At 38.1% G+C, this 25,726-nt stretch overlaps 2 protein-coding genes and 1 non-coding gene across 6 annotated transcripts; 1 reads left to right on the top strand and 2 right to left on the bottom strand.

Moving 5' to 3' along the window:
• The first annotated feature begins 476 nt into the window (after window positions 1-476).
• On the top strand, window positions 477-6,516 carry LOC131319726 (mitochondrial carrier protein MTM1-like). Of its 3 annotated transcripts, none has more exons than XM_058350119.1 (11): window positions 477-708; window positions 991-1,798; window positions 2,233-2,322; window positions 2,707-2,835; window positions 3,014-3,073; window positions 3,195-3,365; window positions 4,061-4,163; window positions 4,527-4,618; window positions 4,714-4,863; window positions 5,553-5,611; window positions 5,808-6,516. In XM_058350119.1, exons 2-11 carry the CDS (start codon window positions 1,769-1,771, stop codon window positions 5,941-5,943), a joined length of 1,020 nt encoding a protein of 339 aa, XP_058206102.1. In that variant the 5' UTR covers window positions 477-708; window positions 991-1,768; the 3' UTR covers window positions 5,944-6,516. The 3 variants fall into 3 exon arrangements, with proteins under 3 accessions (XP_058206102.1, XP_058206100.1, XP_058206101.1); XM_058350117.1 differs by having other exon boundaries at window positions 991-1,274; XM_058350118.1 differs by having other exon boundaries at window positions 488-708; window positions 999-1,274.
• Window positions 6,517-8,136: 1,620 nt separating this feature from the next.
• LOC131319728 (ubiquitin carboxyl-terminal hydrolase 14-like) lies at window positions 8,137-21,195 on the bottom strand. Of its 2 annotated transcripts, none has more exons than XM_058350120.1 (20): window positions 20,870-21,195; window positions 19,689-19,860; window positions 18,234-18,346; window positions 17,747-18,083; window positions 16,452-16,546; window positions 15,150-15,283; window positions 15,007-15,063; window positions 14,803-14,880; window positions 13,074-13,128; window positions 12,948-12,989; window positions 12,432-12,512; window positions 11,448-11,646; window positions 11,315-11,372; window positions 11,115-11,240; window positions 10,669-10,757; window positions 10,478-10,567; window positions 10,041-10,208; window positions 9,820-9,932; window positions 9,594-9,720; window positions 8,137-8,785 (listed from the first exon to the last, which is right to left on the bottom strand). In XM_058350120.1, exons 1-20 carry the CDS (start codon window positions 20,963-20,965, stop codon window positions 8,607-8,609), a joined length of 2,409 nt encoding a protein of 802 aa, XP_058206103.1. In that variant the 5' UTR covers window positions 20,966-21,195; the 3' UTR covers window positions 8,137-8,606. The 2 variants fall into 2 exon arrangements, with proteins under 2 accessions (XP_058206103.1, XP_058206104.1); XM_058350121.1 differs by having other exon boundaries at window positions 11,115-11,237; window positions 20,870-21,171.
• Window positions 19,361-19,463, bottom strand: LOC131321485 (small nucleolar RNA snoR100). The gene has a single exon (XR_009198530.1). It is a non-coding gene; the product is annotated as a small nucleolar RNA snoR100 (small nucleolar RNA).
• Window positions 21,196-25,726: the final 4,531 nt, after the last annotated feature.

The following is a 25,726-nucleotide window of genomic DNA, read 5'->3' on the forward strand; positions in this document are numbered from 1 at the left end:
AGGGTGCTCAAATTTTGCGCACTCTAAACGACTTTGTATGAGTTTTATACTGTGATCTGTGCACAATTTGTATGTCCAAAATGTATATTCGAAGACTCTAGAAGTTTCATTCGTACATTTTTGGGATTTTATCTACGTGAACTTACAATATTATCCTTGGATGTGAGAAAAAATAGTATACTGAAAAAAGGGTAAGATAGTAATTTAAGTGAATAAAAACGAAAAAAATAATGGATTATAAAAAAGGGAATGCAAAAATCACTTTTCTTTTTTAATTCATCTAAACCGAAATGGAAAAGGAAAACATTTCATGAAACAATTTTTAGTCCAAACAAGGGACCAGAATAATTAACCTAAGCCAAACAAACGTTACAAACCAATGGAAGGCCTAAACACACGTGGGACCAGTGTTCCAGATTTCCATCTGCGGGTGGAAGACGCTAAATGAGAATAATCACACAATATTTCCACAAACAGGCCGCCATAAGGCTCCTTTTTTTCCCCATTTACTGGAGCTGTGTTTTTCTTCTCTTTCTTGTAGGCGTTACCAAACGGCGCCCTAATTCCAGAGAGTTCTACGCTCCTGTCTCTGTCGACGTTTATTTCCTGTTCCCCAAGTAATTCGGAAAACCGCTCGGATTAATTTCAGAAAAATACCATGTTTTAGCTTCACAAGCGAAGGACCAAAAGCTAAGATCAGAAAAAAGGGTATTTGTTTTTCTGCTCATGTTTTCGTTTTCGGACGTTTTTCTGCATGGGTTTTCCGAAAAAAAAAAAAAAAAACTTTATATTTACTTCATGATTATTTTGCTTTAATTGTCAGATTGTGTGTATCATCTTTGATGGGGACTGATTTTCGCACCCTCCAAGGTTAACAATTTGGGGAGTGCGAAAATGAACTCCCAACATATATGTATGTATGTGTGTAATTACCTGATAAAGTATATGCAAAGAGTTAGGTCTGAATTTTGTATTTAATTTTGATCAAAGGGGTTCAGGTCGAGGGATTGTAAAGAATGGTAGAAGAATCTGAGCAGACCCAAAATCAATGGATGAGTATAGATCAATCCTCAAGAGTTGAAATTGACAAAACTGTTTCATTGATGACTGAGCCAATGGTGACAGAGGGCATTGAAGCTACACAACCTCAACCTCAACCGCGCCGTTCCACCACCACATCAAATGACCAATTGGGTGTCACAGAGAGAGCATTTTCTGCTGCCGGTGCCGCCTTTCTATCGGCAATCATTGTCAACCCACTTGACGTTGCTAAGGTTTTTTATTTAAATTTATGGGGTGCACAATATTGTGTTTTTGTGTTGCTCATTTATGCTGTTTGTATTCTTTTGATCTTTTAGTTATGCTCATTGATACCTTCAAGCTTTTGTGTTTACATTTGCTTATAGTTAGCTATTTGCATTGGTTTTGTGGGTATTTCGGCATGCTAGTAGTTGCCTATCCCTTGGTTTTGTGTTTCTTCTGGGTTTCTTAGATTTTTAGTTTGCCGTTAATGTAATAATGTTATGATTGCACATTGGTTAGAAAGGGGTGATCTATGGGCTGGATTAAGATATCCACGGTATGTGCAAGCATACTATTTGGGTGTTGAATGATGATCGTTGAATGAAGCTGCTAAAAGGGAAAGGGTTACTAGCAGGTCAGTGACGATAGGGTGGGCCACTAGGGACATTGGCTACGGAGCATGATGGTGTGTTGCGCTCCACATTGGTTACCAATGGCCTTGAGTATTTGAGTATATTTCAAGCCCATGTCCAAGGAGGTGTTCTACTACCCAAGGGTTCGTACCCCATTGCTTTCTATTCCCTTTCTACCAAACATGTGTTTACAGCTTCTTATCAAGAAAAAAAGATGTTATTTTTCTCCACTTGATTTGATTTTTTAAATCATGGATGCATGTAAACATGTTCTATGCCTAATTGCTTATGCATATGGAAGGGTCCTTTTGGTTTCAACTATACGATCACATTGTTCTACACCCCTGGTGTGGTATTTGTTTGATTATTTATTCCCATGGTGAAATTCCTGATATACTAGTGCTTGACTGGAGACCTTGAATTAGCATTATTTTCCTGGGTGTACTTAGTGCTTGGATTTTGACTCTGGTGCAATGGTCGTGGTCAATGTTTCAAGCGATTTTCTACTCTTGAGAACTGTGAGCAGGTTCTAAGATCTTAATGTGTGCTTAACATTCTCTTGTACCCTATTTTGCAGACAAGGTTGCAAGCACAGGCAGCCGGAGTTCCTTACTCTCATCCGCTAAGTAATTTTACAAGTCGCATGGCCTTTTTCGGACCAAACATGGTTTGTACTCAATCCATTTATGCTTCATATCTCATATAGATGAAAACCTTTGTGCCTCAATCTGTACGTTTTGTTCCATTTGGTTACTTTTTGAATTCTGATTATTTGAAGTTGATGACGGATTTGTGAGGCACAGTTGTACTATGCATACGCCCTACTATATGCATAATAATGGATCAAAAACCAGTGTGTCCGTCTGTAATAGTATTTCCTCTCAGCCATCATACATTCTCAAAATACCTTCGTCAAGTGTTTTCTCAGATGACTAAGTTATCCATCTTTTGACTTTTCATATGGGCTTATTTGGGATGTATAACCATTAGTTCTAGGCTTTACTGACACAGTGCTACATGATATTAATTTCTCTGCTATACATTTATTCAGATGTTTGCAGATCTAAGGTGTTCTCCGTCATGCACCCGTGCTGGCATTCAAGGTACTGTATCAATTTGCCCTCCTGATTGTTTCCAGTACAAAGGGACTCTAGATGTCTTCTACAAAATCATTCGACAGGTTAGTCCTTTATGTCATCACTTTTGCACCTATTAATACTTAGTAGTATTTCTAGATTTATGGCAGATGATGTTAGGTAGTGATTCTGGTGTGAAACCTTACTTATGCTTAATCGGCTGTTTGGGCAGACTAGAGGTATTTCAGTCTGTGTTTTTTATCCATTTCAATCCTTTTGCAGGAAGGAATTTCAAGGCTATGGAGAGGCACAAATGCAGGTCTAGCGCTTGCTGTACCAACTGTAAGTTCCATGGTTACCGTAAGGCTTAATTTATTGCCAATTGATCTGGTTTGGTACATTAATTCAGTCTCTACTATATATATTGTGGGTTATTGGTTGGTCATTTTTGTTCTCTGAGTAGGTTGGAATCTACTTGCCATGTTATGACATTTTCCGAAACCAGTTGGAGGCATTCACAGCCGAGAATGCCCCAAGCATGACAGCATATGCCCCTTTAGTGGCGGGGGCATTGGCACGCTCATTGGCTTGCACAACTTGTTACCCCATTGAACTTGCTAGAACGCGCATGCAGGTACCACAACATATTTCTTGCTATTATTTTCTTTTTTTGTGTTTTATCAGATGTGTCAGGTATAAAATTTGAGCAGTTTCTGTAGCATTCACTGGATTTAGTTTAGATGGCTCAGTAGGCAATACTAATTGTCCCAGTCTACCTTAGATACCTTTAGAGTGATCTCTCTCTCTCTCTCTCTCTCTCTCTCTCTCTCACACACACACACACACACACACATTGCTTGCTTGTGTGCGCCCATACATGCAATGTGTGTCTGGGCTTCCTTATATTTTGTTTAATTGTTTTAGTAAAAGTTAAATAAAGTATATGCCCTGTTCTAGTTCCATTAATGGGTGTACGGGAGGGTAGATTGGGTGCAAATCAAACATTTTGGCAGTGTATGCACAAAGCTGTTGTCCTTAGGCTCGAACCCTAAACCTCAAGGTCAGCTATTTGAAATTTATCCATAGAACTAGTGGCCCCTTCTTGTTTTTTTCCCCAGCACCATGACACAATAGATCATGAACTGCCATTATCTCTGTTCTTTATATGTTATTCTGTGGAACGTATTTTCTGTATTCCCAGTCATTTCCCCTCCATGCTCGTTAAAAGTGACAGCTACAAAAAATAATCTATTCTTACTGTCTCTGTTATTGCCTTCAGTGGTAGCTTCTAAGTCCTTTCTGTTTTTTATGGTTTGATGTCATTTATAGGCATTTAAGGAGTTTCAGAGAGGTAAGAAGCCTCCTGGTGTGTGGAAGACTTTAATCGAAGTTGTCTCTCATGTCAAGAGCACAAGTAACCTTCAGAACAACTGTAAGATGATTATTTATTTGATACCTTTGTGGATATTTCAATAGTGAACTAGACATGCATGACCCTAGGAATAACTAGTTAAGTGTTCTAGTGTCATATACAAAAGAAATAGTGATGGAACTATGAACAAAGAAGAAAGGAAATAGTAAAGGAATTACCATCGTTTTGGAGTTCGTATCTTAATTCATCTCATTGTATTTGTGCATGGAAGCTCTAGCTTTTCTTTTAAAAGATTGAACTATTTGGTAGGTTTCTGTCCTTAACGTAAAATTAAAACCGAAACATCTTGGATTTTTTCCTTTTTTCACGTAGCAATTGCTCTTGCAATCTCTCAACGGGATTGACCTATTCTTCTCATTGCAGTACCGAGCTACCGTCTCCTCTGGACAGGCCTCGGGGCACAGCTTGCTCGCGATGTTCCTTTCTCTGCAATATGCTGGTCCACCCTTGAGCCAGTGAGAGTTCATTATCTTAACGTTTTTTTCCAGGTTGTTCCCCATTTCCTCAAATTCTAATATTCGTCATTCTTTTTGTTTGAATTTCTGGACAGGTCAGAAGAAGACTTCTTAGTGTAACAGGTGACGAATCCAACGCAGTCACTGTCCTTGGGGCAAATTTCTCTGCCGGCTTCGTTGCAGGTAGCCTTGCTGCTGCGGCAACATGTCCGTTAGATGTTGCTAAAACTCGGAGGCAGATTGAGGTTTTTTCCACTTGCAAACTCAACGTTTATCTTGCGTTAGTTGAATGTGGAGAATGTTCATTTATTAGAATAACATCTAAAGTTCTGCATTTAGTCTGTCAATGAAGAAGTTTAAGTTTTGAGTCCTGTCCTCTGTATGGGGTTTAGTAAATGCATTTTAGACAGCTACTATTCTATTTACCCTGTATGGGCTACGGACAGTAATCTGCGATGTTAAACGGTCTTGACTCTTAAGTAAGCATACTGAAAATAAGAACCACTTTGAATCCGACATTTGGCATGTACCAAGTAACATATGTTATCTAGGAAGATATATGAGCTGTTCACCCAGTCAGGTGGAAATATGCACACAAGGAAAGGCAACTTGTTTTGTGCATCTGTTTAGTCTATTACACAAGGCATGTCCCACCTGATGTATGTTTTGTCCTCATGAGTTGGTTTTGCAGATTAGAAAGAATCAATGGACAATTAAAGCGTGATGTTGTAACACTGTAACTAACAAATTAACAATTAAACTGTGATGTAGTAACACTGTAACTATAATACTTGAAACCATGCAAACTATCAGAATTAGAAAGGAATAAATGATTTTTTACTAGTTTATATTTAACTCAAGGCTAAGTAAGGTCTTGAACCATGTTCTGTTTTTAACATTTTTCCCTTTATCTTTTTCCTTCTATTGCTTTCAGAAGGATCCAGTTAGGGCATTGAGGATGACAACAAGACAAACGTTGATGGAGATTTGGAGGTATATTTCTACTTCACATATATAGCGAAGTATCTGCATCTGTACGAGCCACTAGGCCCCTATCTTGTATGTATGTTGCATTTTACAAAGATTGACGTCAAGCACATAGGCAGCTCACAGTTCAAATTTGAAAATCTTCACAAAAACCATCCTATACTGTTCACTAATGAAATCCCTAAAATTTCGTTTACTGCAGAGATGGAGGTATGAGGGGACTGTTTACAGGCGCCGGTCCTCGTGTCGGTCGTGCAGGCCCTTCTGTTGGGATTGTAGTTTCCTTTTATGAAGTGGTGAAGTATGTTCTACATCACAGCTATGCAACTTCTTCATGAGAAGATGCACAGAGCTGTTTTCTTTCTGAGTTTAGCTTCTCCTTCGTGGAAAATTTTCACCATTCCTTGGCAGAAACCCTTGGTTCCGCGAGGAAGACCTAGTGGCATCTCTGTGGATACAGTAGCATACAGAGGAGCAGTTTTGACATGGTAGATGCTCTTCTCAAGTCCTAGTGCAGAAAACTCTCTTACCCACCCACACACACACACACACACAATCTCCGTCTGTCTCGAACTTTGGCTGTTGCCTGTTTGACTCTTTTCATGCCATGACATGAAAATCCAAGAGACTCGATGGATCCTTGACTTTATACAAAGTTTTGTAGCATAATCGTCGTCCATAAGCAATTTTTTTCCTGAGTTGATCTCAGTTTTGCTTATTCATGTAACTTCAAGTCTCATATGGGGATATAAGCAATTTTTATTTTTCTGCCTTGTTTTGTTTTGTTGGCGACACTTCCTCAACAAGTTTATATGCTGAGATAGGACTTTATTTATCCGCTTGGAATTATCAAAGATGTGTACCTAATCTCAGGTTATTATTAAATACTATTTATCTTTTGTTTTTACTTTCACACTTGTTCACACAAACTGATTGGCAAAGGAATAACAACCTCCTTCACTAATATCTTGCAACCCAAAACCTGGTTTTAATCGTCCATTTCGATGGCAACAATCGTGATGCCATTTTAATAGCTGGGATTGGGTGTTTGAACGATGCTTGTGGCATGTTCGGCATCTCCAGGGCTCTAGGGTTGCCTTTATCACTGTGACTCTCCGACCCCCCATCCTTGCTTTCATTGCAGCCTTCTTCAGAATGTGTTGGAAATGTTTGATGCCGCTTGGGACCTTCATTCCGCTTCTCCTTTTCATTTCTACTTCTGTTCATTCCCTTTTTTGGTCCTGCTTCTATTCATTCCCGGAAGCAGCTAGGTTTCCGTTGGCATTTCTAGAATCCATTTTGTAGGTTTTCGTCAGAGATTGTGGTTGTTGATGAAGTTGCAGTTTACTGGACAGACTTTTTAGTGTTGAGGAAATTCAAAGTGGATCTAGGTGTTTGGTATGTAGTGTGAGAACGACGTCGTTCAAAAATGATACGCCCACTGCACATTCGGCCACTGCACGCCGTGTGAGGCCCACTCCGGACCCGCACGGATGATCCGAGTCGTTCAATAATATTTTAAAACAAGACCGAGTGGGATTCGCTAAAAATCAGCTCAATTTGACATATCGGATTGAGCTGATTTTTCACTCAGACTGACTCGATATATTTTTTAAATTATTGAACAGTTCGGATCATCCGTGCGGTGGGCGTATCATTTCTTAGTTGGAGTCTCCTTGCTCGGAAACCTGACCGGTCAATTAATCTTTGGCTGGCTTTGCTGAAAAGACCTTAAAAACGTTCACAAAATCAATCTGATTCTCATTTACATAAGCACCGTGTGCCCACCCTTACCTCTTGGTTCCAATGAAAATAAAAAAAAATATCAGCAACAAATACCCTTTATTTCTTCAGATTCTTTGTAGGGTTCGACGCTCTCAAGTCTGAATATGATTTCGGTTTGTACGATTTTACATTTCACTGCTTGTGGCTTCAAGATGAGATGGAAAATTGCCAAAATTTATTAGATATGATAAGGGCAGAAAAGATCACGGACGCTGCAGTTGTTCCTCAAATCAATGGGCTGCCGAAATCCCTCAAATTGAGGAGCCGCCTCAAGTTGCTCAAATTGATGAGCCGCCGCGACCACCACCACCGCAGCAAGAATAACAGCCGCAGCAGGATGAAGATGAACAGGAAGGAAACCCTATGTAGAAGTCGTGACACAACTGCCAAACCATAATTTTGGGTGTTCTTACAAAGTGGTATATCAGAGAGTAGGATAATGATGTGATAGCAATGTGCAGCAATACGAAAACAACACGTACAATTTTCAGGAACAAAACGTAGTAGTAACCGTAGATATAGATGATCTTGTCCCAATGATTTGAGTATTTCAAGTCAACCTCTTAGGTTCACTTGCATAGACATTTAAGAAAAGCAAACCTATAAGCCAACCGGCACTGGACAATGTCACCTGATTGAAGATTTCGTTAACTAAATGATGTGATAATAGATTCATGAACAAAACATCACGGAGACAAACAGAAGGTAAATCACAATTCAATGGAGAACACCGCCCCGCTAAATACCAGATTTAGAAGAACGCAACAAAGTCATCTCATCACACATCTAAAATGTGAAATCCAATATCACAGTTCAGCTTTTGATCTCATATCAGCATAAGAAAAAAAGTGATTAGCTATTTGACCGCACAAGAATACCTACCTAGTCTTGTTAAACCTTCTTAGACCCTCATTGTGAACCTAAACCATTATTGAAACCTTTCCTTCCTGTAGCTAAATGTGAATTATACAAATTCTCATAAGGAACCATCATCGTACCATTCCTGAAACTTAATCCACCAAGTTTCATCAAATATTGTTGTGCCTGAACCCAATGATACAAGTCAAGCAGCAAGGCAAAATATTACGACGACTACAAGCCAAGGTTGTGGTTGTAGCCATTCAAAGCCGTCTCCGATGCCAGGAGACGGCTTGCTGCTGCTTTTCTAACTGTTTAATCAATTTGGTCTTTCATCTGTAGTATTTGTCACAAGCTTTCAGCTGTTGAGTCTCTCAAAAACATACAAGTATCCCATGTCCTTGGGTGGGTTTTTCGAAACCCCGACTTTCTCGTCATTGAAGATTACCCATTGCCCATCTTTGTTGATGTGAGCAACATAGTGACCACACTGGGTAGAGGTACCAATGTGGCTCACTATTCCCATAAGCCTGTAAGCTGCGAAATGACCCAGAAGAGAGGAGGAAAAGAAAAGTATAATTAGATCAGATTACCATTATATAAACCTATAGCATCGTTCTAAACCACAATTCCTGACAAAAAATATCCCCAGACCATACTAAATAAGACTAAAAACTCATGGGAAGTGAGACTCCATGACTACTCGGAACACATCTACGGCCTAAAAACCATGCAAAGATGATGTTTGCAGTACTAGTAGTCATAGCAAGGATCAAATTTTTGTTCCCTCGTGTTGTTTCAGCAGGCATAGAAACACGAACATTTCAGAAATGTTTTATAATTATTTCAGAAGCATTTCAAAATAGACAAACACGGAATTGTTTGGAAACATGAATTAGACCATACCTAACACCTAATGACTGATAATCAACATGCAAAGTGAATAGTTTAATTCACCAATTCACAATAAAGAATGAGTATAAACTTTCATCGGAAAAAAGAATAAGCAAAAAACCAAAAGTAAATGTCTTTATGACATGAAAATTGTCAAGCATAGTAAAAAAAAATTAAAGCCATGTTGACAAAACTTTTGTTCTGCAGTTCTGCTATATTTCTGTTTTCCTAAGCTTTTTCTATATTATGTGGTTTTCGTTGGAAACACTGCGATTCCATTTTCCACTAGTGTTCCATTTCGGTCTCTTAGGAAATGTAAACCTTTCGGCCGGTTCCATTGAAACACATGGAGATTTCATTGCACGAGTAGTTGTAGTCGAGGGGCAGTGGTAGCAGTAGCAGTTATCATCTCCATGAACAAAGACATTATAAAGGACTACAGGGGACTGACCTCCTCCTCCATCAGGCAGTGGAGAATCAGCAATGGATGTGGAACTTGAGGAAACATCCATATTTGATGAACTAGAGACATTAGTAGGGTTGAATATCCAATCTGTTGCTTTCTCAATGTCACCACCCTGTTGAGAATTACGTATGCAAAAGAAACAGTTATAGAAGTTCCAGCAGCCTATGTTACCAAACTGTTGAATGAGATTTTCTCAATGAGAATATCCTACCGATGCCTTCAGTGCCTTGCGAGCTACATCTTCTTGAAACCCAAATGAAACCAAAGTATCAACTTTCGATTGATCAACACTTTGAGCCTCTTGGGGGATTGGTGCATCAATGTCTAGCACAAAAGAGTGCATTAGTAGCTTCCACATTCTAAGATGACATCACAAAGCTATGTGGTTTTCGAATGTAACTGCTGTAAAAAATATCATTTAAGGTAAAATACCAGCATCATCCATGTGAGATAGTAACCAATTCATTGCCTCCTCCACCCCGGCATTTGAGGTGTTGATAGCAGCTTTTTCGCAATGAAGATTGTTAAATCCCATTGACACAAGTTGGGAAACTATATCATCATTAGCTAGAAGCTTTGGTTCTGCAATATCCTCAGCAGCTGTGTAGTATAAAATCAAACAACCAGTAGTTTATTAATGCCAGGTGAAATGGCCCACAGGATATATGACGTGTCTAATCAACACCACTAGAGTGAGTATTATCCAAAGAAAGCACATATCTGTCTTTGTAATCGACAACTCTAGGACTTTTCTGTCCTTTGCTAATAATTTGCCAAAATATGCGCACGTCATACACAATTCCATCCAGAACATTTTATCCAAAAAAAAACCCATCAAGAACTTACTAAAGGTATGGAGAACCACATACCAGGTTCAGGTAACAGCTCCTCCCCAGGTTGGATACCCTTGCTGCGCATGTCACTAATATCTATGGTGTCGGGAACATCTATATAAACATCTAAAAAGACGAACAAAGCAAAGAATGGGATAACTGATTATCAAACTACCTCTAATGTATTTGCTTTGTAAGGAATTAAGTAAAATCATAAAAGAAAATACCAAGTTTTTTGGGTACCCAGCCTGCCTCCATCACAAATTTCCGCATGTGCAACACAAGATAATCGGGGAATGAAACAAGCCCGGCAGTTCTGCGGTGATAGACAACACAAACGGATTGGAAATAGAATGAAATGGCACTTGAAAAGTTTAGTCATGCTTCTTTACATTCTTATGACATTTTACAAGTTAAGTTAATAGCCATAACTAGCATTTTGCAACCAAGGGAAGATTAACTTATTAGCAAATGTCAGCTGTTCAGCTTCAGAATGGTAAAAAATAATTAGGACTACAACCACAATAACAGCTGACCCACCATATTCAGAGCCGAATTAACTAGACAGTGATCTGACAATCTACAACCCAGTATGGGGCAGATTTCCTTCTCACTTTTATAAAAAATAATTTTAGGGCGGAAAGGTATTTGTGCCAAAGATCAGGAAGCCTACTTGGTAGCTGTAACTTTAGCTTTCAATTCATTGCTGTAAAAATCATGCACCTCTTCTTCAGCCACAAAGCTCCTTAAGCAGTCGACCAAACGTACCCTTGGGCGTACAATTTCATCAGTAGACCTGCTACAATGAAACATACTGAATCAAGAGAATTCTGAAAACTAATAAATGCATGAAAAAAGTCAAATTGTACTTACACTTCCTTCCCTTGTGTATCTCTTTCAGCCTTGGATTTATGAAAAGCTTCAAGCTCGTCTGGATTATATCGCACGTCAGCATCAGAAAGCACGAATGGAAATCTCAGACAAATAGCAGGTAGAGAAGCTTTACCTTTGTTGATTGCTAAGTGTAGTGGTATGCTTAGAGAGAGAATATAGTCATGCCTTCTATTGTAAGCAACCTTTCCAGACGGACATAAGAGTCTCTCTTCAATACCAAACTTGAAACTCGTTGACGGATCAAATTCAGGCTTGCCGGCACTGACTCGTTCAACTTGGTCAATGAAATGGAGAAAGAATTCTAAGGCATCCTAGACATAAGTTATAGTGTCAATGATTTATTTAAGTACATAAAATAACAATAACAGCAGTTATAGTAGAGAAAACTCAACGCATCTTGGAAGGCAACAAAAGGGTCAGCCAGGTGGTTCAGTTATTGGTCAAACCACATTCCCTTAACTAAGCCTCGGGAACACACACCAATGCAGTTACCCAACATTGTTAGACCTAGACATCTACAGGCTAATCCAGTAACCCTAGTACCAGCTTGCAAGACAACAAGCTGCTAAAAGTAGCTAGCGTCTTGTGAATCTAAGTGACACCTGAGTACCTTGTGATAAATGTCGCAAAGAAATTTATGTTAATGCAATTAAAGATAAGTGCTAATGCTAAAAAGTATTCGACTCATCTATCAAAATGGTACATTTAATGGTCATAAAACAAACATAATAGCCCCCAACAATAAAAGGGTAAAATAAAAACTCTGAAATTAAAAATCATGGGCAGGAATCATCAGAACTTTTACGCTAACCCCCATCCTCTCAAGAAAACCTAGATTAGGACATTTCAAATACATCACCCCCCACAACTGGAAAGGGTAAGAGGATGAGGGGGGTTACGCTACGTCTTTAGGTTAGGTTAGTACAATAACAGTGTTCAACATTGAAGCATTAAACTGGATAGTTAGGTCATCCTCTGCACTAAAAGAAAATAAACAGCATACATATAGAAAGGAATAAATCAGCTCCGTATACATCAAAATAACAAGTAAACAGGACGACAGTCTTATTCAAATCGCTTTTGATCTATTTGATACCTGTTGTCTCATTGTAGAAAATTCAGGATGACTAGCAGCAATGACTCCCTTGAACATACGAGGAGGTATGCCCTCCTGTTTCTGCAAGTTTGAAGAGTTAACACAATAGCAAAACAAAAGAAAGGGTTAAAAGGCAAAAGAACGAAAAGCAAAATGCAACAAGGAAAAATCAGAACAATTGAACACGGTATATTGAAAATAACAGCAAAGCAGCTGAAAATTAAAGCAAATAAGCATAAAGATTTATAAGGAATGAACTGATGCCTTGCTGACCAATGCAAGGATGCATACAAAATAGATACTTCCAAGGAAGGATGAAGAAAATGCAAAGCTACGTACATAACAGAAACTATGGTTTAAAACTTCAATTCATAAAGTCAAGTCAATATAAAATCCTAAGATTCAAGCCGAAACAGATTGAAATAAGAAACCGCATATAAAAACTAAAAGAAGTGATTTTGACATGCCCATAGCAATAAAAGACATAACGTGCTTGAAGTCCAGCTGGAAACTTACAGCAATTGGAGTAGCGTCTGCAACGTTTGTTGAATCTTCTTTCTAGATAGCAAACAAAAAGCACGATGTGAGTGAATAAAGCACAGACCAACAGCTTGAATAGACCCCGTTTTGAAATATGCATACCTCTGGTGCTGGGACTGAATATTTACCAGATAACAAGCCATGCGCCAGTTTAGCTCTAACATACAAAACAAATGTGTAAGAGAGGTCCTGAATAATGCTAAACTAAAGCCGATCAAAAAAATAAAATAATGCTAAACTAAACCACATCCCGCAATTACTATGCGTTCAGCTCATGATATTACAATCAGACGCACTGCAACATTAAATATAACAGATAACAAAAAGGGAAAAACAAACATAAGACAGAACACATCACCATGCTAGAAAAATTAATGTTTTCCATGCTCTATCACAGAAATTTCTACAAGAGAGGCATTGAAAAGTGATGACCACACACCATTGCAGTTGATACCGAAAAAAGATCGAATCAATTCCCAGTGATATACTTGAAATGGAGAACGTATTCTCTATGACTATTTTACGCAGAAAAGTAACATTAACCTCCACTTCGGCTTTTACAAGTGAAAAAAGTGTGTATTTGCAAGATAATATCCAAAGTTTCACACTTCCACTTTAAAAGTTGATTTCAGAATGCAAAAGGCTTTTACAAAATGGTACAGAATGTTCTCAAAATCATAGAAAAGCTAGATCAATAAATCAGAAAGACATTTTTGCGTGGCTGAATACGCTAGTTGGAGCCAACATCAGTACGACTGTAGCGTCACATTCCATCAGTCTAGGCCTACAGTCACAAACTGACCACAAAATTAGCCTCCATGTGCCAACATCACTGTTAAATTTGGACCACACCACTTGACTGGTTTCAACTTCAACACCTCCAGCTAGCATGCAAGTGCAAGTTGCTCTACAGGTAATCACTAATCCATACTATCACAAGATGCAATCAGTACTTGATATGATTAGCAATTACCTTCATTGGCATTGTAGTAGCTACAATCCCTGAGGGGACATCCCAACAGCCTATTTTAGGTAGTGGTGTCAACTTCAACACCTCCAGCTAGCATGCAAATGCAAGTTGGTCTTATCGGTAATCACTAATCCATACTATCACAAGATGCAATCAGTACTTGATAATTAATATGATTAGCAATTACCTTCATTGGTATTGTAGTAGCTACAATCCCTGAGGGGACATCTCAACAGCCTATTTTAGGTCTAGAACATTCTACCAGGTCAAAATTTCTTAGTTTCGAGTAACAGAACTAAATTCTGGTTCTAAATGTGTAATAGGATAAGGAAGCTCACCAGCTAGTACATACCTGCACAATTCTCCTATCCTATCAAGTTGAATATAAGATAACTTGATTTTGCATTTCGGTTAAATGTCTCATCTGTTTGAGGGTGAAGAGCTTCCTTTCTTGTAAATTACAACAGCCTTGGTTGTGAGTTCCTTTTCACAACATTAGAATACCTCAATTTCATCCCCAAAAGCATTGTCAATCTAGTTTAAAACATTTCCCTACTTTACTTTAACCTTGACAACCCTAAATAAGATGTTCAGGCCCTCAACTCTAATCCATCATCCACAAGTCCTTTACGGATCCCAAACAGAAAACCTAGGTCAGCCTTCAGCATAGCTTGTAGCTAAGCAAACGATCATCATTTAGAAACGATACAGAGAATAGATATGGCTACTGATTCTTGGTCAACATGAGTCCCACACTCCCACTTCAAACACTTATGGAATCAAAACAGACCATTAACGCCTAAAGTATCATGCTAGAACATTAAAGAAGTATTAAATTGTAACAGTGAATTAATTACTCACAATTGTGTATTCAGGTCTACAGTTGGATCAGCCGGAGCAGCCTCAAAAGCCTTTTTCAAACTTTGAGTCATGTAGTATCTGATGAAGTAATATAACAGACTCCACAATCAAAATAAGAGAATAAAAACTATAAAACTAGTAAAAGCATCTCCATGCTAGATTGGCAACTACAACATCCAAAATATAGAAGAATGATAGACTGACCGAGAGCAAAAGGAACGAGTGGAGAACACAACTTGCATAGTTGCTGCGAGGTAGCAACTAAAATGGAATATGCAGATAAAACCAATTAGTAACAATGGCAAATAAACAGAAATAAGTGACATTGTCCCTAGCAGCATTCTAACCTGTTACCCAAATTGACAAGTCCAGTGTAACCAGATCCAAAAAGTGGTTCCATTTCCTGTCCACTTTCTTGAATTCGGTTCCAATCAAAATTTGTGTTCTGGTCAAGTTCCCTTTCAGCAGTCGTCATTTCAGTCTGAGATTTTAATTGCATGATATAAGAAGGAAATACTATTTTTGTCCAAGCAGAAGGATAATCAACATCGAATTCGAGTGCATGAATTACTAAGGCTAGGGTATGTGTATCTGAATATAGGAACAGTGCAAGAGAATGGGTGACAAGTCCACCAAAGAAAACAGAAAAGAAAGAAGCAAAACTAAAGCTAAGCCTCTGACTACATGTCGCACAGTAGTTATGGTAATTATCGCATTTTTCCTAATAAAAATGCTATATTTGCATAAACATTGGAATCTAGCATCACAGAAGCGCTATCCAGTGTAATACGCAATGGTGAAATCTATTGAGAATATTCTATTGCATTTAAGAAACACAACCGCTTCCAAGTCTGTTTATGATGAGCCAAAGGAGAAGAATCATGATTGTCAATCATCTATCAATGTCAGCCAACATCCTAACGCAGTGAGTTGATTGACCTCCACAAATCATTTTGTTCCTACGATGACAACTTTGCATTTTCAAAAGACTCTCTAACTGTTTAAACTCTTCCACGAATTTTCCAAAACCCAGAAGGCAAAATCTGTCAAAGGATTTTATAATTTTCACAAGGCAGGTCGCCTGGGAAGCTCAGAAACTTCAAGGATGAATTGTGTGTATCCCTCCAGCTGAACGACAACTTCACAAACTTCACTACATAACAGAACAACCAAGTACATACAAACCCATTTATTCCACCTCCTAAAGACTCACATAAGTAATTAGCACACCTCACAAACAAAAGAAGAGGATTACATTGAGCAGTGTTTCTGATCTGCATGGTCACTCTAAATAAGCATGCATTTACAAACAGAGATGTTTCATTTTCTGACTTCATTCAGATGTTCCCTCATATGGTAATCTCATCAAATCAACAGTATGCCAAGTAGAACAAAATCAAGGAGAGTCCATTTTTATAGCATAAATGGTGAAACTCAAATGTCTTGGTAACAGAGGATAAAAAAAATGTTTTGGTAACAGGCTAAGGGAGAAGATGAAATTCTAGAAAGCTATATCAGAACATCCTTAATCCTTCCCGGGCATACCGTCACATGGATACATATTAAAGAGTACGTTTCCCATCCATGCAATAGCAAAATTGAACTTTCAAAAGCTTTAGAATAAACAGGAAGCAATAGATATAACTAACCTTTTGGAGGGAGGAAAAATCAATACCAAAAAATGCAAGATGCTGGGCAAGAAGTGGATCCAAAACACTTTCATCCTCCGGGTAAGAAAAAACATCTGAGCTGCCACAATTGTTAGCTCACCATTACTTCAACTACATCATATAATCGGATAATACAAATGAAATCCAAGAACCAATTGCACGGTCAAGAGAGAAATAGATGAAATAATTCAGCACTTTCCCAAATCCAGCATGCAAGATAATCTTTTTTCCTTTCGACAGTTTTGAGATCCAAATTCTGTATGACTCTGAAAACTAGAATTGTACTCTATTAAAGATACTTCCCATTCTAGGCCAAATAACTCCTCACATCTCTGTTGACATCCTATAACTTTGGAACGATGTATCTTTAGTCTTTACTCAGAACAACTCCCTAAACATCATCAGCAAACACCAAGTCTATTTCACAGAGCTTCTGCAATAAAACTTTCACAAAAATGAAGTGACTAATTTAATTCTAGTACTTCAAACAAAAGACACATAATGTGCAGTATAATAATTCAAAAAAAAAAAAAATTTGCCACCAATGTATCTTTTGATTATCCAACATTTCCCTTTCTTAAATAGATACAAAAAAAATAAACATTTCCTAGCAAGCCAAAAAATTCTTCTCGCAATCTTTTGATTTCTAAGTTCTTTTTTTCCTCTCTATATTGCCACTATGACACTTCAGTTTGAATTTCCACAAAGACAAGCCATCAAACTAAGGTGTTTCTAGGCACTACACCATCTGCATGTAGAAGTAAACCTCCTCGATTTTCCATTAAGTCATGTCCCCGTGGCGAAATTGGGACATGATATAAGCACGAGAACATTATCTTCATTGTAACGAGTTTCTTGACGTGCAAATTTACAGCTCTAGTGTTCTTTTGCATATCAATTATCATGATTCAACAGCTTATCTCAAGCCGTTATTCTTATCTACATCATGATTCAAAGGTTTCCCTGGCACAGTGTATTCAACAAACACAAAACAAATCACTTTTGGAGAACACCTCATCCAATAATAGCATCAGACTACTGATTCTTTTCAAAAAACTACAGCAGTACAGCACCAATTTTGCTCGCACCAATTAGGAGATTCTGTTTATCTTCCGTTCTCCTATCATCAGTCCAAAAAACAATGCCTGTGACACGTACATAATTGTGAAAGAACCCACAACTTCTGGAAATCAATGTCCATGCAGTAAGAGAGAACCACTATGATTGAAGGGAACTTTTAAGACTCAAACATGAAACGAACACATTTGCATTACCTGCTGCATCTAGATCAGCAGTTATCGTCCCGAGCTTTACGGCAACAGGGTAGCCTGTTTCCTTGAAGTGTTCAATGGCGTGGTTGTTACCACCACTGCCATCCCAATTTCTCCTACCACAAAGGATCATTCCATCAGTCAAATTTAACCAGAGATTTTCAGTCTTGTCACACTTGGCACATTTCCACCCGGAGGGAGGAATAATAACTCCATTGCCAAGCTGCTGCAGAATCAAGGTGTATTCACTGATGTGTTTCTTATCGGCAGTCCATGATGCAACCTGCTCCTTCCGCTCAGCCCCCTCAGCCATTAAAATAGCATCAACTGCCAACCTTACCTGCCAATTCAAATAAAAATAACGGACAAAATTGGGAACAAATACCTTTATTGAGATTATTGCTTTCTTCTAGAACCGAAATCAGAAGACCAAAGTGAACAATAATGTAAAAAAATAGTAGAATACACAAAAAGTGTAACCAAAAAGTACCTTCTCTGGCAACTCAACAGAAGGAAATGGAAGAGTAACATAATCTGGTAATATGACTATATTCTTTGTTTCTTCATATTCAGTTTCATTGTTGTCAAACCCTCCATCAACACCTGCAAATGAGACAATAGTAAAAGCAAGTCATTTCCACGTTATCGAATCCCAAAAAATACACGAAACAAAACCATTTACGAGAACAAGAACTGCAACTTCAATAAGAAAAAATAATAAGTAGATATTGAAGAAGAAATTGTACGACCATACAAAACTAACATATTCTCCGCAACAGGCTTCTCGAAAGAGCTAAACATCTCTCAGCCACCAAATAGCCATACACCACCAGTTCCCTCACTTCTTTTTCAATGCTTTCTACTGCTGGAAGTAACCACTGAATATTGTACGCCACTTACCTATGGGAACAAATTGTGCGCAACTAGTTCATCATTTACATGTCTCCACCACCAAACTGTCAAATACCAAATGTCTCCCTTTTCTATCTTGCAAATGATATCTAGTACTTGTGGAAATAACAACCAATAAAGTTCCCTCCCTCATATGTGAAGATTACCAAATATTACATGCAAAATAGATTGCCTGTAAAGGGGAGATGAATCAGCTGAGAGAATGTGAGTTGTTATATTCTCCACCTATTCATTAAAGCTCCAATACATCATTGCATGAGCTTCTAGAACTAGTCATACTCTCATCAATGCCATGGCCATCTACACATCTTTGGCTAACTTGCGAACGAAAAACTCCACGACACACCTTCGTGGATGAACACTTGAAATAATTCATATAGTGATTCAATAGTTATTGCAGTACTTATAGAACATGATACTCCCTCCATCCCATTTTGTTTGCTCACGTTTCCTTTTTGGGCTGTCCCAAATTGTTTGCAATTTTCCATAATTAGAAAACACCAAAAGGGCAAAGCTCCATTCATACCCTTTTAGTGTAAAATTCTAACAACAATAACAACAACAACAACAACAACAACAGAACCCATGTAGTCCCCAATCATTTGAGGTATGGGCGGGGGAGGATTGAAAACAGACCTTACCTTTGGCAATATGCACAAAGTGGTTACTCTCAAAATACCACTGAAACAGTGGCCCCCCTATACCTATTTTGCTGCGGAACCATGCCCTCAAATCAAAGCCGAATGGCATCAAAGAGGGCAAGCCTAGAGACCCAATTCAATTTATGTGCACATTACCATGCACATAAAATTCTAACACAACTATTAATGTAATTGTGTTGTCCTAAATGGTTTTTTTTTTGGAAATCTATACACTTTTTAACCCAAAGCCTTTGAGTCAATAAATGGGAGAATTCCCGTAATGTGCAAACAAATTGGGATGGAGGAGTAATAGATAAATCAACAATCAAATTCTGAATTGATACTAGCACATATTTATGTCACACAAGCATCTACCATATTAACTGAGTTACCTATAGCCAAAAGCGTCGGTTTCTTCAAAGGCCTGTCTTCACAAACCAGCTTTCTTGTCTGCCTTATGTGCAAATAAACTGGATTCCCAGTCTTTTCAAAATTCCAACCCACACAATCCTTCCCAAAGGCAAGAAATGTGTTCATGTCGATAAATAGCCCACCTTCAGACTTCTGAAAGATGCACAAATACATCATCATCAGAAAACATTAGTTTCAATGCACAGCAAGTGACCCTCATTTCAGTTGCCAAACAAAAAAACTGTAGGAAAAGTAAGCTTCGTGTTCATCTCACTTTTAAGAACCTCATCTTTGTAAAAATTAGCAAAAACGCATAGTACCTTACGTTCCTTACGAATTCAAAAACATGGTCAGATGTAGCAAATTTATGCATATACACACACACACCCAGGCAAACTTCGTCTCATAAGTTGGCTCTCTTTGTTGATTGACAAAGCTGACTAGTTTTAACACACACGCACACAAACTCCATCTCCTAAGTTGGCTCTCTTTGTTGATCGATAAAGCCGACAAGTTTTAATACACACGCACACAAACTTCATCTCATAAGTCGGCTCTCTTTGTTGATTGATAAAGCCCACTAGCTTTAAGCCTTTAACAAGGTGCAATGCAATTACTAAAAACAGACTAAGTGAAAGTATTTCAAATTTATTCACTTCACGTTCACGGTGATAAAATTGGTCAATGTAAAGTATCTTAATTCTAAAAAAAAATCAGCAACCACACAGGTGAAAATTTAGCAAGAAGATGCAAACAAAAGTCACAAATGGACTCGCTAGAGTATCCAAAGCAATGCACCTCCTCAGTTAAAAACTGATATGCATGGATTTATAGAACCTAAGTTGATACAGCAAATTTAGGTACATATACACGCACAATAGTGAAACATCACATCATAGCTTGGCTCTATGTGACGACCGTAGTCGCATAGTCCATCAAAATGCCTTGCGCTTGCTCGCGCTCTCAATCCCACACTAACGGATTTCAATTGTTTGGGATTCGCGCACCCGCATGAGAATTATGACTAATAAGGCCAAGTAGTTTTAACGAGGTACTACTCCTCAAACGCTTATTAGAAACAAAACACATAAATATAAATAAATAAATAACCAACCAAACAGAGGATAATTTCACGAGAAGTAGCAAAAGGTAAAGCGAATACCGGAGTATCGAAGGAAATGCAGCACTCGTGTTTGTAGATGCGGTTAGTCGGCTCTGGGATTCGAACTCGAGAGAGGTTCGCTCGCAGCAGTTCCATGCTTGAGTTGAAAATCCGCTCCCTACAAATCGAAGCACTTAGAGAGAGAGAGAGAGAGAGAGAGAGAGTGAAGATTGAGGGAATCGGATCGGTGAATAGTGGGGGGAAACTTGTGTTCTTTGCTGAGTGAGCAAGCGACTTTGCGCAGAAAGAGTGAAAGAAAGGTTTGTCTTCCTATGGAGCACGTCAAATAAAAGCCCTTGCTGAGGGAGGAGTCTGTCCAGCGCTAGGTGGGGAGTTTTTGGCCGAAATGGCCATAATCCGTAATCAAAATTGGAAGAATACTCATCTTTTTAAACGTTTTGTAAAAATAGGTTATCGTTCCTTTTGAAAAGGCATTATAGTGGTTAGGTGTCATGTGGCTGCCACGTAGGTAGCGCCTTTTTTTTTCTTCAACAGAGCTATAATTTTAACCCTAATAGTTCTTTTGAAAAGGAGTTATATTTCTAACTCTAATAGCTCCTTCTGAAAAGAACCTGTATTTCTAATCCTAAAAAACCCTAATAGCTCCTTTTCATATATTTCTAACCCTAAAAAAATGAGCTATATTTTTAACGCTAAAAACACATTCTTGAAATACGTTATGTTATCCCAATTTTTTTAACACAATGTAATATTTCAAAAGATATTAAATAGACTGGCCATAAAGATATTAACAAATTTCACGATTGTGTTAAAAAAAATTAGAATTACTATTAATTTGGAAAAGATTAGATATAAAAGAGTTGAGTGATATGACATAGAAATTTCCAAATTAACTTCCCCAAGAAACAAGAGAGGAAGAGCCCGAATTGGTGATTTGACTGTGGCACATAATTAGAGGGAGGAGTGGTTGATTATTAGTTGTTTGTTGATTATGTAATTTGTTTACAAATATGTATGGTGGGATGTACTAGCTAGTCTGAGAGAGAAACCCCAGAAAGAGGGAGAAGAGTTAGAGAGAGAAACCCACTACATGGGTTTGTTCTACAAGAGTGACATTTTGTTGTAGTATGATTGTTTATGAATACTATTAATTATCTCTCCCACGATCACCAAGTGAATGAATTTGCTTTCTCTTAAACTTCACCTAGGTATTTAACTTACTGAACAAATTCAACTAGTGAAACACGATCGGATAAATAATTGATTAACATAAAAGATTTGTTGAGTACAAACTTTTCATATAAAAACATCATTTCACATGACATGTAATTTGAATTTCATTTTCCGCATCTTCTCTTTTTGTGACATTGTTGACCACACTTTGAGCACGTCTGTGGCGATTGGTGCTCAATCAAATCATCCATCTCATTTCGGATTCGATTCACTTTCGGGCGGCCTCGACCTCGGAGACGTTCTTTGTCTGGAAGAATTCTTGGCTCATTGTACAGCAGTCAGTAGGCTTGGTCAGGTAGTGGCTTGAATGAGAGATATCCATACATGGCAATTGTTGTGTCGACAGTCCAATATTTGCCAAAGTAATCAAAAGGGTCAATATGCATTTTGTTGCAAACCGCAATAACGTTAGAAATATAGCTCATTTTCAGAAGGAGCCATTAGGATTAGAAATATAGCTCATTTTCAAAAGGAGATATTAGAGTTAAAATTATAGCTCCTCTTAAAAAGGCGCTGCCTACGTGGCGATCACATGACACCTAACCACTATAACGCCTTTTGAAAAGGAGCGATGACTTATTTTTACAAAACGTTTGGAAATATGGGATGGGTATTCTTCCAATTTGATTACAAATTTTGGCCATTTCGGCCAAAAACTCACTAGATGGTCGTCTGGGAAAGGTTTTTAAGAGAAAATCTTTTTCACGGCGTCAACAGTTGTTTACGGAGGTGATTAGCGACCATCTAAAAATATTTTAGACGGTCCGGATGTTAATAAAAAAATTTCTGAAATTTTTTTTATTAACTAATGTAATTTTTCCAGAAAAGAATTAACCGAACCTTCTAAAATCGAAATGAGCGAACGAGATCGCATGACTCCATAAATAAGTACATCTCTTTTTACCCAATAGAGTTCATGCAGGTGGGAAATGGGTAATAATCATGTGAGATGTTTTACAGAAAGAAAAAAAAAAAGAAGGATTTTTCTCGGTTTTTTTATTAGACTAGCAAGGTTTTTTTTTTAAAGAAAAAGAATTAAGAAGTTTTATTCCTCTCATAGGCAATGCTTAAGAGAGTTTTTGATCATTAGATTCCTAGTAAGCTTGCGTTCGGCATATGGGTGGAGTCTAGTGCTGCAAAACGAGCCGAGTCGAGTCGAACCGAGCTTTACCATGTTCAAATTTATTTATTAAGTTTTTAACGAACTCGAGTTCGAACTCAGTGAAAATTTAACGAGTCAAGCTCGAGCCGAACGGGCCTTGGCTTGACTCCAGTTCAAACTTGTTTACGAGCCTCAACGGACCAATGAAAAATGTATATATATCCTCGCATAGACCTAATACAACCAAAAATATTTTTTGATTGTGAAAGTATATATCTTTCATTTTCCTATGGAGCAGGGGTGTACTAGTGTGCATGTGCTCTTGCCTCCCTTGGTTGACTGAAAAGTGAAAACGGAAAGAACAAATTATGAAATAACAATAAAAACTCTAAACTTAAGTATATATACCCCGGCTCGCGAGCCGACTCAAGTTGAGCTTATCCTAGCTCGACTCGTTTTACAATACGAGTTGAAAAAATCGGCTCAAGCTCGTTCATTTAACTTCCGAGCCAAGCTTGAATGAGCCACTAACGAGCCGAGCTGTGAACCGTTTGGGAGCGGCTCGATTCGTTTGCAGCCCTAGTGGAGTCCACCCTGGCTCGGTACGATACGGGGGGCGCCGTTGTCCCTTAGGGAGTTAGGGGCAACAACTTGCGGCTGTGCCCGAGCTGCAGGTCCACTCCAGTCTCGCTCTGATAATCGGAAGCATTCACTTCATAAAACTCGTCGAATAAAATTATTATGCAAAAAATCAGTTCAATTGAATATCATTAAATGTCTGATCGAAATCAGGGGCAGAGCTCTGACCTGGCTGTCTCCCATAAGAAATAGACGATCTCTATGCCCCTGATCCTCGTCGTCTATACGTGGGTTTAAGGGGTATTGGGCCTGACAAGCCTATTGGGCTAAGAGTGTAATTCCGGTCCCACACCTTTCGTGTCAAACTTTGGTCGGCGAAATTAGGCGACGAGAGTTTTCATCGCCAGAAGCTTTAACGACGAATTTTGTGTCTTCGGAGACGAATTGTATTCGTCATCAAAGACCGAATTTTTTGTAGTGTGTAGATGGTGACAAGGGATTTCATATGGTTCACACGATCACTGGAGGTCCGTGAAATGGAAAAATCCAAGTTCATGTCAATGAGTAAGAATTTGATTTTGTCGTAAAGTAGGAATTACACTTTATCAATAGTTTTAAATATTTTGAAACCGAATCAAGGTGTGCGCCATTTCGAAACAAAAATCAAAACAACTGCTAACACAACGCATTATTTGATAAATCCAGTTGCGTTCCACCATTTTTCCCGTAAAGCTCGTCATGCATCTAATTTAGATAGTTGATAGTTCAATAATATAATTCAAACGTCAATTTTTGCAATATTCTATAAATTGAGTAGTTTTTATAAATTCTGACGGACCAATATATATTATTTACACAATGTACTAATCCTGGAAAATACAATTATAAGAGGAGTGAACAAAATGTGCACCAAATACATAGAATAGCTTTATGTTTTTTAGGAAGTGGTTCATTAATGAGTTATTTATAATAATGGCCTATAATTGTGTAGTGGCCGAGTCGGAGATGGGTGGATTGGCGCATAAGAAGTTGGATCATGAATGTATAATAATGGCCCATAATTCGTAGCGGTCAAATGCAATTCGATGCGTCTAAGTCTAATTTGTTGAGGTCAAGAATAATTCGTTGCGGCCAAGTGCAATTCGATACGACCAAGAGTAATTTGTAATGCTCCTTTCGCATGAGGTGGGACTATACGCATATCCGGGATTCACCTCATGTGAAATGGCGTTAAAAAAAACCGTTGTATCCACACGCAAAATTTCAAAAAAGTGAGATTTGATACTTCATTTATACTATTTTTCGAAAGCATTGCAAAGGCATGGACAATTACTAATCCTTAACTACTTTCCCTGACAATCTGAAAATCCATTTTACGCTTAGTGACATGGAGAAAGCATTTGACATATATCATATATGCAGAAAATAGAACTCTAGATTACAGTTGTACCAAACCACATTATGTGGAGATGTAAATTGTTACCACCTTAGCTAGTTTCCATGACTCTTTCGATACACCAAGTTTCGAGATGTGACGCTGTTAACTTATTACGCGGAGAATAATGGATGTTGTTCCAGCTCCAAAGTTCTTTTACAGTTGCGTGGAATTCGATTCATAGGTTAGTCGAGTTGCTTGCAGGGACGGATCTACACGGGGGCACGTGTCTCCATCCGAACGCGTGCCTCTATTTGAAATTAAAATATATTTTCTAAAAATATTTATGTATAAATTAGCATAAATATGAAATTGTGCTAATATATAAACACACATACTTGTATATATCTCGAAAATACACATATAGAATTAGTTTTATGCTTGAATTCATCATATGGTGCTTTTATACTTGTTACTTTACGAACTGTTTGTCTATATTTGGAGCTATTTTTTTTCTTTTCTTTAATTTTAAACATTTGGGAGAATTTTTTTAAAATAAAGTCATTAACAAAAATAGCTCGATCATTCTAAAATTCGTTGACGTTCA

The sequence above is a fragment of the Rhododendron vialii genome, chromosome 3a (assembly GCF_030253575.1).
Source record: "Rhododendron vialii isolate Sample 1 chromosome 3a, ASM3025357v1".
In the NCBI taxonomy this organism is placed as follows: domain Eukaryota; kingdom Viridiplantae; phylum Streptophyta; class Magnoliopsida; order Ericales; family Ericaceae; genus Rhododendron; species Rhododendron vialii.

What these genes read in the sequence shown, in the direction of transcription:
- LOC131319728 (XM_058350120.1), bottom strand. Translation starts at nt 20,965, where the DNA reads ATGGAACTGCTGCGAGCGAACCTCTCTCGAGTTCGAATCCCAGAGCCG. An exon ending in ATTTTTCCTCCCTCCAAAAG is followed by an intron (nt 15,284 to 16,451) that starts GTTAGTTATATC and finishes TTAAAATCTCAG; the next exon opens with ACTGAAATGACGACTGCTGA. An exon ending in ATCTCACATGGATGATGCTG is followed by an intron (nt 9,933 to 10,040) that starts GTATTTTACCTT and finishes CTTTTGTGCTAG; the next exon opens with ACATTGATGCACCAATCCCC.
- LOC131319726 (XM_058350117.1), top strand. Translation starts at nt 1,017, where the DNA reads ATGGTAGAAGAATCTGAGCAGACCCAAAATCAATGGATGAGTATAGAT. An exon ending in TTGCTAGAACGCGCATGCAG is followed by an intron (nt 3,366 to 4,060) that starts GTACCACAACAT and finishes TGTCATTTATAG; the next exon opens with GCATTTAAGGAGTTTCAGAG. An exon ending in ACGTTGATGGAGATTTGGAG is followed by an intron (nt 5,612 to 5,807) that starts GTATATTTCTAC and finishes CGTTTACTGCAG; the next exon opens with AGATGGAGGTATGAGGGGAC.